At 38.3% G+C, this 16,215-nt stretch overlaps 1 protein-coding gene across 2 annotated transcripts in view; it reads right to left on the reverse strand.

Annotated features, from left to right (window-relative positions):
- Positions 1-16,215, reverse strand: part of arid5b (AT-rich interaction domain 5B) — an 81,123-nt gene that overhangs the window by 51,719 nt on the left and 13,189 nt on the right. For both annotated transcript variants that reach the window (XM_078931892.1, XM_011484322.4), the window contains exon 4: positions 15,841-16,075. In XM_078931892.1, the coding sequence (XP_078788018.1) occupies positions 15,841-16,075 (235 nt within the window). The remainder of the gene's footprint in view (positions 1-15,840; positions 16,076-16,215) is intronic.

Raw genomic sequence — 16,215 nt, forward strand, 5'->3', positions numbered from 1 at the left:
CATGTTTCCATTTCCTTGCTGAGCTCAAAGCTCATCTCCATTTACTGTCTTAGTGGAGACAAAACTGAAAAAAAGGAACTCTATATTTATTGGCAATTCAATGTAGTTTTATAAGTTCGGCTAAGCAACCCTGGTCTTGCCTGATCTAATTTGTTCTTAAAAGTTAGTTCTCATTTTGGAGACTGCTGGGGACTAGCGGGTGCTGGAAATAATGACAACCACATGGGGGGACTTTTCAGTGTTCTCATGTGCTGAACCCAAGTCTGGCACCTGATATTTAAAGACCCACTCAGAAAAAAACTGTGTTTTTGGTGTTTTTAACATGCTGCTGTGGTATTTTTTCTCATTATGGAGGACATATATTAAGGAAATAAAGCTTAAAACTGCATTTCTGAGTTTTTCTTTTTTCAAATCAGGAGCAAATGAAAAAAAAAATACAGTTTAAAAAAAGAGCCACCAGCTCCCTGCACCACTAAATTCTGATACCTCCACTTGCAGACAAATAGATCCATGTACATCTTTGTTTCCTCATCTGAGCTGGCATATGGCTCAAAACTGTACGGCTGGATGGCTCCAATATTTCTCACCATTTTTGTTGCAATGGTAATACTAGGCTGGGGGTTAGCCAGCAAGAGAGTGTGTAAACAGGTAAATGACGGGAAGTGGAGGCAGGCTTACTTGGTGCCAACAGTCACAACTCAGAGACAAATTTCTGATGAACCATCTCTCTGCAGAAATTACGTCCTAGAAAGCAATCCAGGTTTTTGTATTTTTTCTAAAAATGGCATAATCATTTATGAAAGACCACTTTTACAATAGATCAAAAGATGATTAAAGTGGGACTTTAACTGAAGCTAAATCACATAGCTGAGGATTTTTTTTTTAGAGAAGTCCAACAGAAATTCATTTAAAATCTATTTCAGATGAATTTGTCCTTTTTTCAGAGACTTCTCTGCAGAATCTTCCACTTTCTTACCATCAATTCGACAACAGTAACTCCAAAACGTTCACAATTTCCACAGTGTTTCCTTTTTTAAACCTAATTTTATCATCACTTGACTGCAGGAAGCTTTTTAAGAGAAACCAACATGAGCATCTCTGAGGAACAAAAGGCTTATATTCACTTTTTTTAAGTTCAGATGCATAAAGCTGGATGCTTTTTTGGGAAGGTGAGTCAATGGCATTTGCCAGAATTTGCATTGCGTGAAGGCAGTGCTATTAAAAAAGAATATTATGAGGTAGGTGGAGTCGATATGGCTTTCACATGCTTAATTTTTTTAAGAGTCACATTCGCACAAAAGGGCACTAATAGCCAGAGGAGTTAATGTGTTGAAACTGTACAAAAAAAAAAGAAAAACAGAGTGATAGAGACAGAGCCCTCAATGCATGCTGGCTCCTGTTCTTAATTATAGTAAAGCACTAAAGTGCCTCATTCATTTCAGCAGGGTGTGGCTATGACACACACACACACACACCCACACACACACACAAAGTTTATATAATTTTCACCTCAATTTAATCAAGTGTGAAGCACAAGGATTGAGGACACAAAGCTATGCGTACGAAACCCGAGCACATGCACACAAACCCACACTGCTATTCACACTCATGTGAACTGCGTTTCACAAACAGAAAACTCAACTTCCCTCATTTTAATTCCTGCCCAGATGTTCTTGTGGTTGACCCAGTGGAGGAGTGTGTGTGGAGGGAGGGGGTGAGTGTATGCAAGACGTTTTGACAAAAATACACACCCATTTTAATGTTGTGAAGAGAAGAAGAGAAAAGACAAACCAACACAAGCACTTTCCTCGAGTTGATTTATGTGATTCCATTACATTAAACATTCTTTCCCCTGAGCAGGCTCAGCTCCCTAGCAACCACTGCTAGCAGTCCTAATGTGCCTGGCGTAGGGCCAGGGAGAGCTGCCTGCCTTATTGATTGCCAGATTGAAAAGTTTGCATTTAATAGGTCCTGTAATACATAAAGGAATTATTCAGAGGGGCTCCCTGTCAGAAACCCAAATTGGTTCTTTTGAGTATAAAAAGAAAAACCAGTGGCTTTGTCACAAATGAGCTTTCAGGAAGCCTCTTTTGTGGCTCTGATAAAGTGATTCATTATTCGGGATCTTCAGAATTATCATTGTCACAAGAAAGTTAGGTTAAGGCTGGGATTTCTGCTGCGCTCATCAGCTGAGATGAGGGGGTCAAGCCGGCGCTGATCCCCTTTTGTGTGCCGTCGAAATGGCCTTAAACACTGTTTGCTGTCACTGGCTGCATCCTGAGTAATGAAAGACTGCTGCTGGGTTTTAAGGGTCAATCCACTTATAGTGCAGTCAATACTGAGAGCGAGGGAACAAAAAAACAAGCTGCTCTGCAAGCAGCCAAAATAAACGAGCAAATTATTGGATTTTCCTAATAATGTATCATTGAATTAATTCAATCAGGTATTGTTGGTGGCAGAAAAAGAGTCTGCCTTTGGACTTTTACTGCTGTTCAAATGAGCCTAAAAGCTGTCACACCCAGGTGATGATACTCTATCTGCTATGGCGGCGACCCTCATTCGTCACGCAGCACTGTCCAACACAAACTCGACTGAGCAGCTGTGATCAGGGATCTCTGATGTTGTCGGTGACAGAGGGAAAGATGAATACATAGAGAGTTTCTCTGGCTAAGTCCTCAGTAAACAGCACTTTCTACCTCACATATCCTTCTCCTGCAGAGTGAAATGGATGACATGTTTGCCTTTAAATGTATCTTTAATGGGACAAGTTCCCATTTTAGTGAGCTCTGCTGGAAGGAGGGAGTGAGTAAAAAAAAAACATCTTATCAAGAGATTGGGAATTGGGTCAGGCAAAGAATTACATGCCATTTCAGATCAGAGTTGCTGTGTGTATTTCCTCAAAGAACGCTCCCTCATTATCAACTCAGACTTATTTTTCAGGGCGGATAGTGTGTAATAGGAAACATAATTTAATGTGGGTTTTTTTTCTGTAAAACAATGGAGGAAAAAAGAACAGGAGAAGGGACAAGAGAATATGTCTGGAGGCTATTTGGGACAGGCATGTTTCCCAATGGTAAAACTGTAATGAGAAAGAAAGAGAGGGTGTTTTTTTTTTCTTTTTTTTTATACTGGGGGTGGGGGGGTGTTGTAGTCATTTGGCTTGGCTCCACTGTGAATTCCTGTCATTATATAAAAACTTCTCTTTCTCCCTCTATCTCTCCATCCTCAGATCAGCATGGAGGAGGAAAGCTTTAAATAAACAGGCCGTTCAGTTAAGCCAACTGGAACCCTTTTTAATAATTACATCCAGAACAATTCTAAATTTACATTGTATTTATTTAACCAGAGGACTTGAAAAGAGTGACATTAACAGTGGATGATAACAACTAGAGCGCTGCACTCCCCCAAGGGGAGATATTTTATTCTGAGCCTTGGAGGGAGACTTTACAGAGAGCGATATATCATTAAAAACCAGTGCCATCTGTTTGGATTTCTTGTTTATGTGTCGGAGAAACAAAAGCAAACCCCAGAAATGCAATCTGCAGGATTTTCTCTTGCACACTTTGCTGTGCAATTAGTTGTGATTACACATTCTAACAGCAAACAGGGGGGGAATGAAAAGACAAAAGAACAAGCTCCAACAATTGTTTTTCCCGCAACACGCCATAATGATCTTTGTTTGAAGTTCCCAAGCTCGGTCCAGCACACACAGTCTCTACAAGACGGCCGTCTTTTTCAAGCGGCGTGCTAAACAAGCAGGTAATTTCAGATAAACTGCAGCGAGTTTGGCCTGAAACCCATTCATTCCAGATTACACAACATGACCTCTATCGAGTGCTGTGCGAACGGTGCTGTAATCATTGTAATGCAGCACATACAGGGCTTTCAGCTGCTTGTCTCACATTGCATGGCGAAGATAAGGAACAACTTCAGTGGAGAATATATCTACAAGCTGAGATAACAAGTTTATGTGCGCAGGTCATTCAAGCTGGAATTGTTTGTAGGAAGAAATTAAACAAATCCAATGAGTCATATTTGTCAGTGTCTGCATGTGTTTTTATTCCTTCTTTCTGGGTCGTTTCTCTCTATATTGTGCATTCCTTAGCCTCTTATCTTGACTTGACATGAAATGAAAGTCAGCCATTGTGATAACTTGCAACAGCGGGGGCAGCCTTTGCTGTGCAATTAAACACAGTTGCCGTTTCTCAAATTGAATAACGATCTTTATCAGTATGAATCAGAATCCTGTCTACACTGTAACATGGTAATTCTATGACTTGGCTATTGTTGACTCTAAATATTGCGTTCTGAGCAGAATAACGGCTTTCTCTGAGTTATGGCTGGCAGGAAAATCGGAGGGGGAAAAACAAGACTGGCTGAATGTCTCTCACTTTACCAAGTGCTCCTTGGACCACTGCATAACAGGGAAACAGACAGACAGGTTGAGAGTACGGAGGAACATCAATGATCTATTGGGAGCGGCGGAGGCGCTCTGTCCAGCTCCTCTGGCTCTCAATGAATCAGTAAAAGCAAAATATACCACACCATTTAGCACCAAGATATTGTACAAACATAAACTGTGTCATTTGTAGGTCTTTGGCTTATTAAAAGGATTAAGAGCAGCTATGTGCGCAAGCAAAAGCATGTGACCAGCCGCGCAGAAACTCACGCAGCTCCCAGCAAAAAAAGGTCTGGAATCTATCAAAAAAACCCTCATGGCAGTTGCTTTTCAATGTGGGAAAAATGCATTACCTCTGTGCTGTGAAATGAACATTGTTATTTCTACAAGGCTAAAAAAGTCGAGAGAGTATGCTGTTTATAACTGTTCATATTTGGCTGTCTGGCTCTGCGTCTGTGCCCAGTTCTGTTGAAAAGCTGATCTGGAATCTGCTTTCCCTTGGCACAGGTCTCACTAAATCACTTTTATAAACAATAGTATAGTAAAGGGGTATTTTTTTTACACTTACAAGCCCTCAAAAGTGATTTTCATGATCAGTTCAACTCAGTTTCAGCCAGACCTAAAGAGTGTGGTTGCATAAAAAAAGCACAACTGGAACACTGACATTCACGGTAAAATGAAACCATTAAAATAAACGAATAAAAGCAGTGTTTAGGTTTGTACTTCACAATGAATTGCACTTCTATGTAAACAGTGAGGCAGTCGCTAAGGAAATCTTTTTATTACTGACATCAGTATTAAATTAAATTTCCACTTACTTGTCCAAGCCATAATATAATAATGTGAATCATGTTCATGTGCCTTCATCAGAAATAGATGAGTCTGTGCTGACAACATTCAATGGAGGAACTCATTTAGCTTCAGAAAAAAAGGACATATGAAAAAAAGGCATGCAAAAACAGCCCATATAAAGTAAAAGTCATGGCCTGAAAATGTCAAATGAAGTTTAAGAGTTCTATCATCCACAAACACGGGGATTAAAGTAAGAGCTTTAAAAAAAACACGTCCTTTTCTCAGAGAGTAACAGGAAAATATGAAGCATTGTGCAACAATCCATTTTAAAAGCCCAAACAGTATACAATCCATCTAAAATGAGCTTACTGCACTTTTATTTAACACTGTACTTACAATAATAGTTTCTTCTTGAATAACTCTACAGCATCTATCCACATGCTAGCAATAATATTCTTTACATACTCATTTTAATATACATATATTTTTAACTTAATGTTTATTTTCATTTTAAGTTGTCGTATTTAAGTTTATCTGTATTTCCATATTGATTTATACCTAAATTTCCAGCATTTTTCTTTTTTTTTGCTTATGTGTGCTTTTATTTTTTAGGTTTTTTGTTACAATCTTTTGCTTGATTGGTTGTAAAGTGATTTTATAAATAAATTGCTATTAAACTAAATGGCAAAAAAAGGAAATGTAAAAATAAAGACATTGTTTAGCTTTATAGTACTAATATATTGTATCTCCAATCCAATATCATCAATAATATTACCACACTTTGCATTGACATTATATTTTACAGGTCTATGGCTAGTAGCCAGTGAGGCGGTAAATGTCTCCCAAGAGTCGAGTTCAGCACATTTTCTTTGCTTCTTCCTTTGTTATGGAGTAAAGGATAACTCAGAATTTACATGTAGGCAGTCAAATCGTGTGATCGTTGTGATCATAGTGTTACTAGTGCAAGATGCTTTTTTGTTAGAAAATACTATTTTAGTCTTAATTCTTTACTTCTATTTTTATATTTTGAAGATGAGTAAATGAAAATGTTTCAATAGATATATATTTTTGAAAACTTATGACATAAAATAGATAGAAAATTGATATTTTTTCATTGTTTTCATTAAAAGGAATGTATAAATAAATATCTGTCCCTTAAATCCATCCTTGTGTTTTCCAGGGTTAACAGGCCTGACAAGAGTGTCCAGAGGGGGACTATTTAAATGCATTCATAAAGCAGATGGACGGGCATCCTCATAAAATATGCAGAATTATTAACTGTACAATCTGTGATGTCTTGAGTGCTTAGCGGGCAGCACATAATCATCCATATCCATCTGAAGGCTGAATGTGGAGCTGTCGTGCAGAAAGAAACATATCAGGGAGATGTACAAACATACTCCAATGAAATATTCATGTTGTTGTAATACATTAAATGAGAAACATTTCTGACAAAGACTCATATAGATTTTATTTTTTTCCTTGCAGAGCCTGCTGGTTGAGTAACACTGAAGTATGACTCAGAGTAACTGGAATAGGCAGGCAATTTGTTTGGAAAAGAAAGCAAATGTTCCTCACATTAACTCAATTAGAAAAAAAAACCTCATAATCCACGTGATTTTTGCTGCGTTTATTAACTAGGAAATAGTTTGAGAAATGTTAATGTAATTTGTCTAAGGAGGGGTGAATGAAATTGGGTACAATAAAAGCACCCCCCCCCCCCCTCAGTCTGCCTATTTAGGATGCCCGGAAGAGGTCACATCACCAGCATCTCTGCTGCTTCAGACCTGACTAATGGAGGGAAGAGAGACAAAACGGTTATTTTAGACATTACTAATAGAGAGCGAGCTCTTCATTTCCTCCGAGGCCATTGCTTAACAATCCACCAGCCTCAAGTCTCCTCCCCAGCACAACTCAAAAAGTACATTATGTGACATTCCAGAAATAAAATAACAGAAATTATTGATGAATAGGAAACAAATTTGATTACATTGTGCGGCATAACAGGATATGGGTGGCTTCTCCTTCCTTCATAGTGTGTCTTTCTCTCCCTTTTCTCCCATTGAAATTCGAGGCATGCTTAAACATCTAATAGATTTTTCCACTCCGACACACAATTTACTGCTTACAGATTTAGAATTCTCTGGCTCCCGGCCAGGCCACAGTCAGAAGGGAATTAATGATATGAGCGCATCAGTGAGGAAAAACAGCTTGCGAATCCTTCTCCTACAGGTCTGAGCATAATGAAGAAGATACTGCCACCCCCACCCCCCAAAAAAGAAAAAAATAAAGCAGAAAGGAGGGAGGGGTGGGAGAGAGGCACATAATCAATACAAACACTCCATTAAATTACTTCAAAGGGGATTTTCGACAGTTTCTAGAATTAGTTCTGCAGAAAAAGCTGAAGGAGAAGCAAATATGTTTGAGGGGCGGAAAGCAAACAAGTACAAATGATACAATCTGCTATATACTAAGTGTGGAGGAGTGCAGTGGCAGTGTGTCTTGCAAAAACCTGGCACTCTTTCAGACATACCATTATTCTTGTAACACCATGGTTCGGCTTTTTTTTTTTTTAATCTTTTCTAAGAAAGCACTTACTCCTTACCCATGTTGCAGTTGAAAGCACAAAAGCAGCATCATGCGTGATAGCAACTCAAAGGGGCTAAATGTTGTTCTGCATTGTCACCAGGACAAATCAAACATGGGCACAAGGATCAGTCTCTGTCCTTATCACCGCCAGCACGAGCATTCAATGATGCTCCAAACAGTATCTTTGAAAGGACAGAATCTTCCCTCCACATCAAATTGAAATGTTCCAACTGAAATATTGTCAGGATATCTACGCCGGTTTATGTGCCAAGCCTAGCATATAGATCAGATGCTACATCAGAAGGATATACAGTGGTTTTATCCATGAGCGGGCAAGGCTGTAAAAAAATCTTGAAATGCAGCTTCTTGCCTCACTGGTCTATTGTGCCTTCAAGCTAAATCAATATCATTGACAAAACGAGACAAAATTAAATATACCCAACAAAATGTCAGGATTTCGACATATGAGCCTGTTAATGCGAACTGTTGCGACAAATAAGTGATGCTGAAGTCAGTGTCTTGCAGAGGGATATTTTACATTCAATTCAATTTCCTGTGATTTATGACCAAAAATACTAGAATTTCCTAGAGTCCATCTCCCTTCACTAACAACCAGCAGCCTCTTTACTTGTTGTTCTGAAACAGTCAAAAAATAATAAAAAAAAATAAGCCAATGTATTTCCATAATATTTTATACAATTTCTTTAACCATAAAAACTATTTGATATGTGGGAATTTACATTGGAAAAAAAGAAGCTGACTAAATTGCTAAATAATCTCCCAGGTTTTTGCATCTGATATCAGCAGAATTGCTAGTTTTGCTTGGAAAAATTATGATATCACATATCATGCAATTCCATATGCACTTCAGACGTACAGTAACCCACTCAATCTCTAACAGTTGAGGCACAGATTGCATTGTTAGCTTTATGAACACTGATTAGATTGACAAATTCATCATCAAATATGCAGGGACGTCAGCAGATCCAGACTTTTACGAGCAAGTAATCATGCTGACAGATATGGAGCAACATTGGGTTTATGAATGACAGTTTAAGCTCTGCACTCATAGAAGAAAAAAAAACAATTTATAGAAGTTTTTAGGACCCAATTTCCTTTTTTTAATGTTTTGGGTATAAAATATTTTAGCGCTAAACTATCTATACAACTTTTTTTTCTGGTACAGTTAACTGTCTTGTCATATTTTGTCCTCTTCACTTCAGCACACACCTCACCTAAACGTGACTCAAAAGCCACATAAACACATGAACCCAATTATATTCCTCTCTTTTTCTTTTTCTCTCAGGTTTTTTGACAGATTCAGTTCGGTTTAATGTCACCACATTAAAAAACACTGACAGGAAAAGAATTACCGCTTTTTTTTTTCTTCTGGGAAAACTATCATGGGGGCATTCACAGGGATGCTACTTTGACACGTTGCCTAAACATTTTTACAAACCAATAACACCCCCACATCACAACAGCACTCCCACAATGGGACAGTCCTGCAAAAACAGCCTAGGAGGAGGGGGTCCAATGAGTACTGCAGCTTGAGGTATTCAACAAGTACCAGACACTCTCAGATGTTTGTGATCTCCCACCCTGACCTGTCAGACCCATTAAAGCTTTGCGACAACCAACCTTTGTATTAAAAATGTTGTTTTAAAGCTGTATAAAACCAGCAAGAAGTATGAGAAATTTTCCCGTAGCGTGAATGCGGCATTATGTAATTTAAAATGACATTTACAGAATGTTTCAAAGAAAAAAAATTGGAAGCAGGTAAGTTACTTAGAAGGGCCTGTACTTTTCAGCAGGCATTTGAAATTCTGTCTATCCACTGCATCAAAACAGCCTAACAATAAATGAGCAGGCAAACTTAGAAAGAGAAGACAGTGGGCTTATTGTGTAACTAGCTACATCAGAGCAGTGCATCCTATCCACAGCTAGTAAGCGTTATGGAACTGGGAGAGTGCTTTTAAAGGGCTTTTAACGTAATTTAACAGATAAGTTGGTAGCGAAGGTTAGACATTTATCACAAGGTTGTTGCCTTCTCTCAGTCACATATTTAAGTGCCCTTGAGTAAGACAATGCACCCTCAATTGCTCCTGATATACTCAGGGGGAAAAAAAGCACCATGCAAGATAATGAAAGCACTCTACCTGAAATACATAAAGCATACATACTAATGAAGAACAGTCATTATGGACTGTGAATATCATTGTAGGCACACACACAGCAGAAATGAAATGACTTTGTTTCCTAATCGGAGAACATTTTTTTATTAAAAGACCAGGGCTGCACGATATGAGGAAAACTCGTGATATGCGAAATTAGTGATAATTGATGATGATAAGTGATGCAAATTGTACAGCTTGATATCGCGATATCGATAAAATTGCAATATATTGAGCAGGCCTATAAAAGATCCACTTCAACAAGAGTCATGTTTTTTTTGTTTTTTTTTAAGACGTTCTTGTGGCTTTTTTAAAACAATGAAGGAAAACTGGGCTTAACACTGCATTTCTGAGTATTTCTTTATTCATATGGTTGTGAATCAGGAGCAGATGCAGATATACTTTTGGAATAAAACTTGTGGACGTAGAATCTACCACGGCAAACCACAAGCTCTTCATCCGTTAGTAGATGATTAGATCCATGTACATCTTAGTTTTCCTCATCTGAGCTGGAATCTGGCTAAAGAAACTAAGTCCCTAAAAACAACTTTTTTATATTTTGGCTAAAAGTTCATTATAATTAAATGAACACTAGGAACGCTTATAAAATTGATCCAAATATGATTGGAATGGGACTTTAAATACTTATATTTTCTGCTAATAGTCTTAAAATAAAGAAATGTTTGCCAAATTCCATACTGGCAACAGATACAACTATATGAGATAACGCAATCTTCATATTTTTATTGCTTGATTTACTCTACAGTCAAGGATAAAGTGTGTGTAGTCTAATGGATCTTTTAACACACCAACACTCTCTACTATCTGTGTTGTCTGTCTCTCTGCACTGATCTTTGCAACACAGGGGAAGGAACTGGCTTTGAAAGCTACCAGAGGTGAGTGGAGGATTCATGAGCACCCTCAATGTTCTCTGAATGCATGAGTCAAAAACCATGACCATTGTATAATCTCCCATATCGTCCCAACTCACATTCTGCTCACTGACTCAACACTGAAGGCTGGAGCTAAATAAAATGCTGAGAAAAAAAAAGAAAAAAAATATATATATATATATATATATTTTTTTCTTTTTTAACAAGAACTGTCTTTTGTATGTTTTTTCCTTTTATCATTTTCCTTCTACTTGTCCTTCACTTTCTCCTGGCACAACCTCACAAACTGTATCAGCAGATACGGCTCTCAAATGCTCTGCCTCTTACTATACGACCAGAAACCAATTTCGTCAGACGGCAATGAAAAAAAGAAATACAGAAGAAGGGGAGGTGGAGTGTGTGTGTGTGTGTAGGTGTGTGTGTGTGTGTGTGTGTGTGTGGAGGGGGGGGGGGGGGGGGGGAATCAGGCCAGTTCTCTTGGGAGAGATGGAGGGGCAGAATGTAAACTTCCCTGGCAAACCATCCCCGGTGGATTGAACTGTAAAAAGACTCACTAAAGCTCACTACAGTGCCAGATAAACTTACTGGAGGGTTCGCTTTACCCAATCTGGTGAATTACTTTATTTATTATGTAAGAAGTGGGAAATTCAGTGTTTTGCCCTCTAGGACTTCATAGAACAAAGAAACAGTCTTCCAAAAGCAATCCCTCAACCTCAGTACTGGTGAGTAATATTAAACAACTACGTTTTTTAGACACAGAATTTATGACTTTGCCATTATATTTGTATGTATTATATACATATATGTATCTAAAACACTAGAGGGGGATGCTATAAGTAAAAAAGCAAAATTGGAATTGTTTTTTTATTGTGCTGCCAATACTTATCATCACATTGGAAGATACACAGAATTTTTTCTGCACATTATGGCTTGAATGAAACTACCCAAAATCAATCAATCAATCAATCAATCAATCAATCTATCTATCTATCTATCTATCTATCTATCTATCTATCTATCTATCTATCTATCTATCTATCTATCTATCTATCTATCTATCTATCTATCTATCTATCTATCTATCTATCTATCTATCTATCTATCTATCTATCTATCTATCTATCTATCTATCTATCTATCTATCTATCTATCTATATATATATATAGAGATATAGATATATATATAGATATATAGATATATATATATTAGGCCTGCACAATTAATCCCAAATTTATTGTTATCGCGATTTCAAGCTATGTAATATCCATATCGCAAAAGTCGACGAAAATCGCAATAAATGGTCAACCTTAAATGTGCTGAAACAATCTTACGGCAACTTGAACTATTTCATGAATTGAATAAATCCCTTTATGCATTTGACCAATCAGATGGAGCCCCTTCACATTGTTGCCCAATCGGATGGAACTTTTATGTTAGATGTTAGATGTTGCCCTCCTAATTAGACAATGGTCAATTTAAGGTATTTTGACTCTTATTTAAATGAAACTTTTGTAGTGAAATGGAAATGTTTTTGTTGTTTTTGCTATTTGTTCATTTATCGCAAGTTATATCATCATCGCAATATTGTCACTAATATCGCATATCATGGGTTTTCTTCATATTGTGCAGCTCTAATATAGATATATCTAAATTTGCTAAAGTTGCCTTTGTGTGGCGTATATAAAGCGCTTTTCTACCTACAAGGCCCAAAAAGCTTTACAGTCACAGACCCTTTAACCCAGTCACACACAAATTCACACACACATTCCCATACTGGTGGCGGCTCCGCTGCCGAACACTGGCGCCAACCTCCCACCAGGGTTAAGTAACAGCTTTTCTTCTTAAAAGTTGACAATTCAACAGGTTTGGTAGCATCTGCTCTGGAACAGTTATTTAGAGCAACAGCTTTTCTGTGATAACACACACCTGCAGAATATCCACTAGACACTACAAGTTAAGAAACTTCTTATCATTTATACACAGAGATAAGGACTATATATTTCTGCTGATATATGGACTGCCTAAGTTTGTCGTAAAGCGGTTGTTGTGTAACTGGTAACTAAAGTAGTTGGGATGCACAGTCAGGCTAGTGTTATATTCTGCAGTGTAGCTTAATTATTTGCATGCTGTTATTGTATCTACATAATCTGAGTAGATCATATTATAGTAATAAAATGTTTAAATAATGAGTAGTATATCTACTCTTATTTACGGTCTGAAACATGTATGTGTCAAAAATCATTGCTTTTATTTTAACTTTATATCACCATATAAGTGGATATAAGTTTGCACTGGAAATGTCATAAATGGTATAAGCCACAATTTTGGTTTTTATTGTCTACTTTAACTGTCATTAATAATTGGTTTAAAATATATGTAATGGAAACAAATCTTGTGTCATTAACTCTCACAATATCAGGCCCTTTTAGCCTCAACCAACTTTCAAAGACAAAGGAATTTGGGGGAATTTGACAGGGAATTAAACCCTCAACCTTCATGCTGGAAGACAGAAACTGACCACTTCTCGACAAACAATAGCTGTGATAGTGCAACTCTTGCAGTCGTAGAAGTCCATGCTCCAGTTGTTTTTAATATTAGCCACGGGAAAGCTGTTTTTATGCAAATCAAAGATCCAGGAAGGGCCGATGAAGCAATATTTTACATTTTGGCTGAGTTGCAGTTTGAATTATGACACCAATTATTTCTCTGCATCAAAGCTTTTTAGAGATCTGTGAATGGTGCAGCGCTGCAGCAAAGGTCACTTGTTTCTAATTAATTACTTTACTTTGCATGGACTCACAACAGTAAAGCCTTGTTCACTTAACAAACCATTACGCCCTATGAGTTTCAGATCAAAAAAGAGGAAGGAGTGTCATTTGGCATGCATTTTTAAAATGCATAAAGAGGGCACTTCATTCTGTTTGGCCGTGTGCCAGGAAAGTTAGGGCACATTTGAAAGAAAAAAAAAGAAGAAAAACATTGTTTCCCTCAATAACAATAGCACACTTTATTGCTCTTTAGCTCACAATGGTTTTTTGTGAGGCTTGTGGTATTGCTGCAGTATCCTGTTATGGGGAACAATCCAATTCTTCTGACACAGCTACACATAGGCCTGAGAATAACAATCAGTAAATACATCATTCAAGTAATATAGCGGGCTGCCACTTTAGACAAAAACAATCCAAAAACTGAAAGAGAAAGAACGTAAAACTCCATGATAAAATAAATGATTGAGCCAACATATTACACAGAATTACACACAAGATGCTTTAAGGCTACTTTTTTGTGTCTGATGTGCTGCTGCTGCAGTATGAATATTTCATCTGGGTACTCAGCAGCATTGCAGTGGCATATTTCATATTTCTATGCAAACCTCTGCACTCTAACATTTATTTGCCCCGTTGAATCTGCAATCTTTCTCCCAAATTGTTGATCCATCTCATATTGTTAGACTGTCAACAATTGACGCATGCCAAAGACGTAATGAGCAAACAAACAAATGGGTAAGTGAGTGTTCACCACTGATCATCTGCGTGTCGCATGTGTGCATCTGTGTTTTTGCGCGCGCATGCGTGCCCGTGCATGTCTCTGGTGCCCGTTCTGCTGAGTGGGCAGATTCTCTGGCGGAGTGTCCCATCGAAGTGACAAGTGCATTTAGAAACAGCCTGATGGAGTCATTAGCGGCAGCACTGCTCATTAGCAACACGTACACAAACACACAAAGCATTTACAATGGCATTATCATCCGGTTATTGGACCAACAACTGCTAAATCTATAAAATCTACACCATGTTGTACATTTATGCAAACCCAAGATATGGAAGAGAAAGCTACTCAAGAAGCAGGGTGACATATCTATTTATGCAAGCAAGTAATCACACACATACACACCAGTAAGCACACCAACACTATATTGATTACTGGAATAACAACAGAGCATTCATTATTGACCTTATTGTCCTTTTGCGTATGAGATTCATGCAGTGTCAAGTAATCAAGGGCATCATAGCATCACAAAGGATCAAACAACGTCTTCTCACTGCAGTGGATCCCGAAAAAGGAAACATTATAAGAGTCATCAATAAATCAACACTTTAGCTTTTTTTTTTTTTTTTTGCAAAACAAGTCAAGTATTTTAAAACCCTGTAGTGGATTTGCTTCAGAAACAAGATGCTTATTAAATATGAATTAACAGAAGCTTAAAATTCTGACATAAATCTCTAGAGTACACACTTGCGACCTGACAGGAGGTAGTGTAATTATGATGGTATTTTTAGCTGGTTATACTACACCACTTTAATCAGTGCAAGCATTGCACCACGGCCATATGAGAGAGAATCAAATATGTGGGGGAAACAGCTTCAAAGAGAACATAATGTTCTTTTTGATTATGAAGCTCAAATGCCAGGGTTTCCTATTTGCATTGGATGAGTCATCAGCAGGGACATCCAGCTATGTGCTGGCCTTGATTCATGGGTAAAAGCTGTAGTGAGAACCCAAGAGTCCGCTTTAAGAATCAAGCATTCACTGACGCTTAATGGCACAATGTACATGATGAATACTCCAGACAACCATTTAGACCCGTGCAGCAATGATCCTGGAAGCTGCTGAGCTACACAGCCAATTATTACCTGAACTGATGGATAAAAAGGTATCAGAGGCGCTTTAGGCTGTAGTTTTGTAGAAGTACTTATCCCAGTCAGAAAACAGAGTTATTAGACTGTAAGGTGGTAATATGTTGGCAACGCTGCTGCCATTACCTCTAGCCTGTCTCTATTAAAGTTATTCTCAGCTCATTATATCAGGGGTAATTCCAGCTCAGCAATGAATTACTCCAGTCAAGAAAACACTTATAAAAACAACAAGAGGACAATAAACATAAGGAGATTTATGTGAGCACAGGACACAAAAACATAAGCGCTCAGCACAGCAGCACAAACAAAGTGGGAACAATGGAGTACTCTTCTGGATAGGAAAAAGTTTTGCACTCACCTAGATGTGCCCGCTCTCTCTGGACGTCCTTGAAGTTGAGTCCGCTGGTCAAGGTGCTGTCCCTGTAGCGGTGGAGGGCCTCGCGCCTCCCGTTGGTCCCCAGCTCCCGCAGCACGGACGGTTTGAGGGGCTCGGCTTTCAGACCGTGGGACCATCCTGAGAAGTCTGGTACCGTCCATTTCACCAGGTCTTCGAGCCGCACAATCACTTTCTCGGACACTGCAATCACCTCGTGCTGAGAAGAGGAGGAGGAAAAGCATCACAACAGTTAATGGCAAATACTTATATAGCACTGTACTACCATAGAAGGCCCAAGGCACTTTACAGTCACAGTCCCATTCACCCATGCACACTCACACACTGATGGCGGCTTCA

The sequence above is a fragment of the Oryzias latipes genome, chromosome 15 (assembly GCF_053564925.1).
Source record: "Oryzias latipes strain Hd-rR chromosome 15, Olatipes_Hd-rR_3.1".
In the NCBI taxonomy this organism is placed as follows: domain Eukaryota; kingdom Metazoa; phylum Chordata; class Actinopteri; order Beloniformes; family Adrianichthyidae; genus Oryzias; species Oryzias latipes.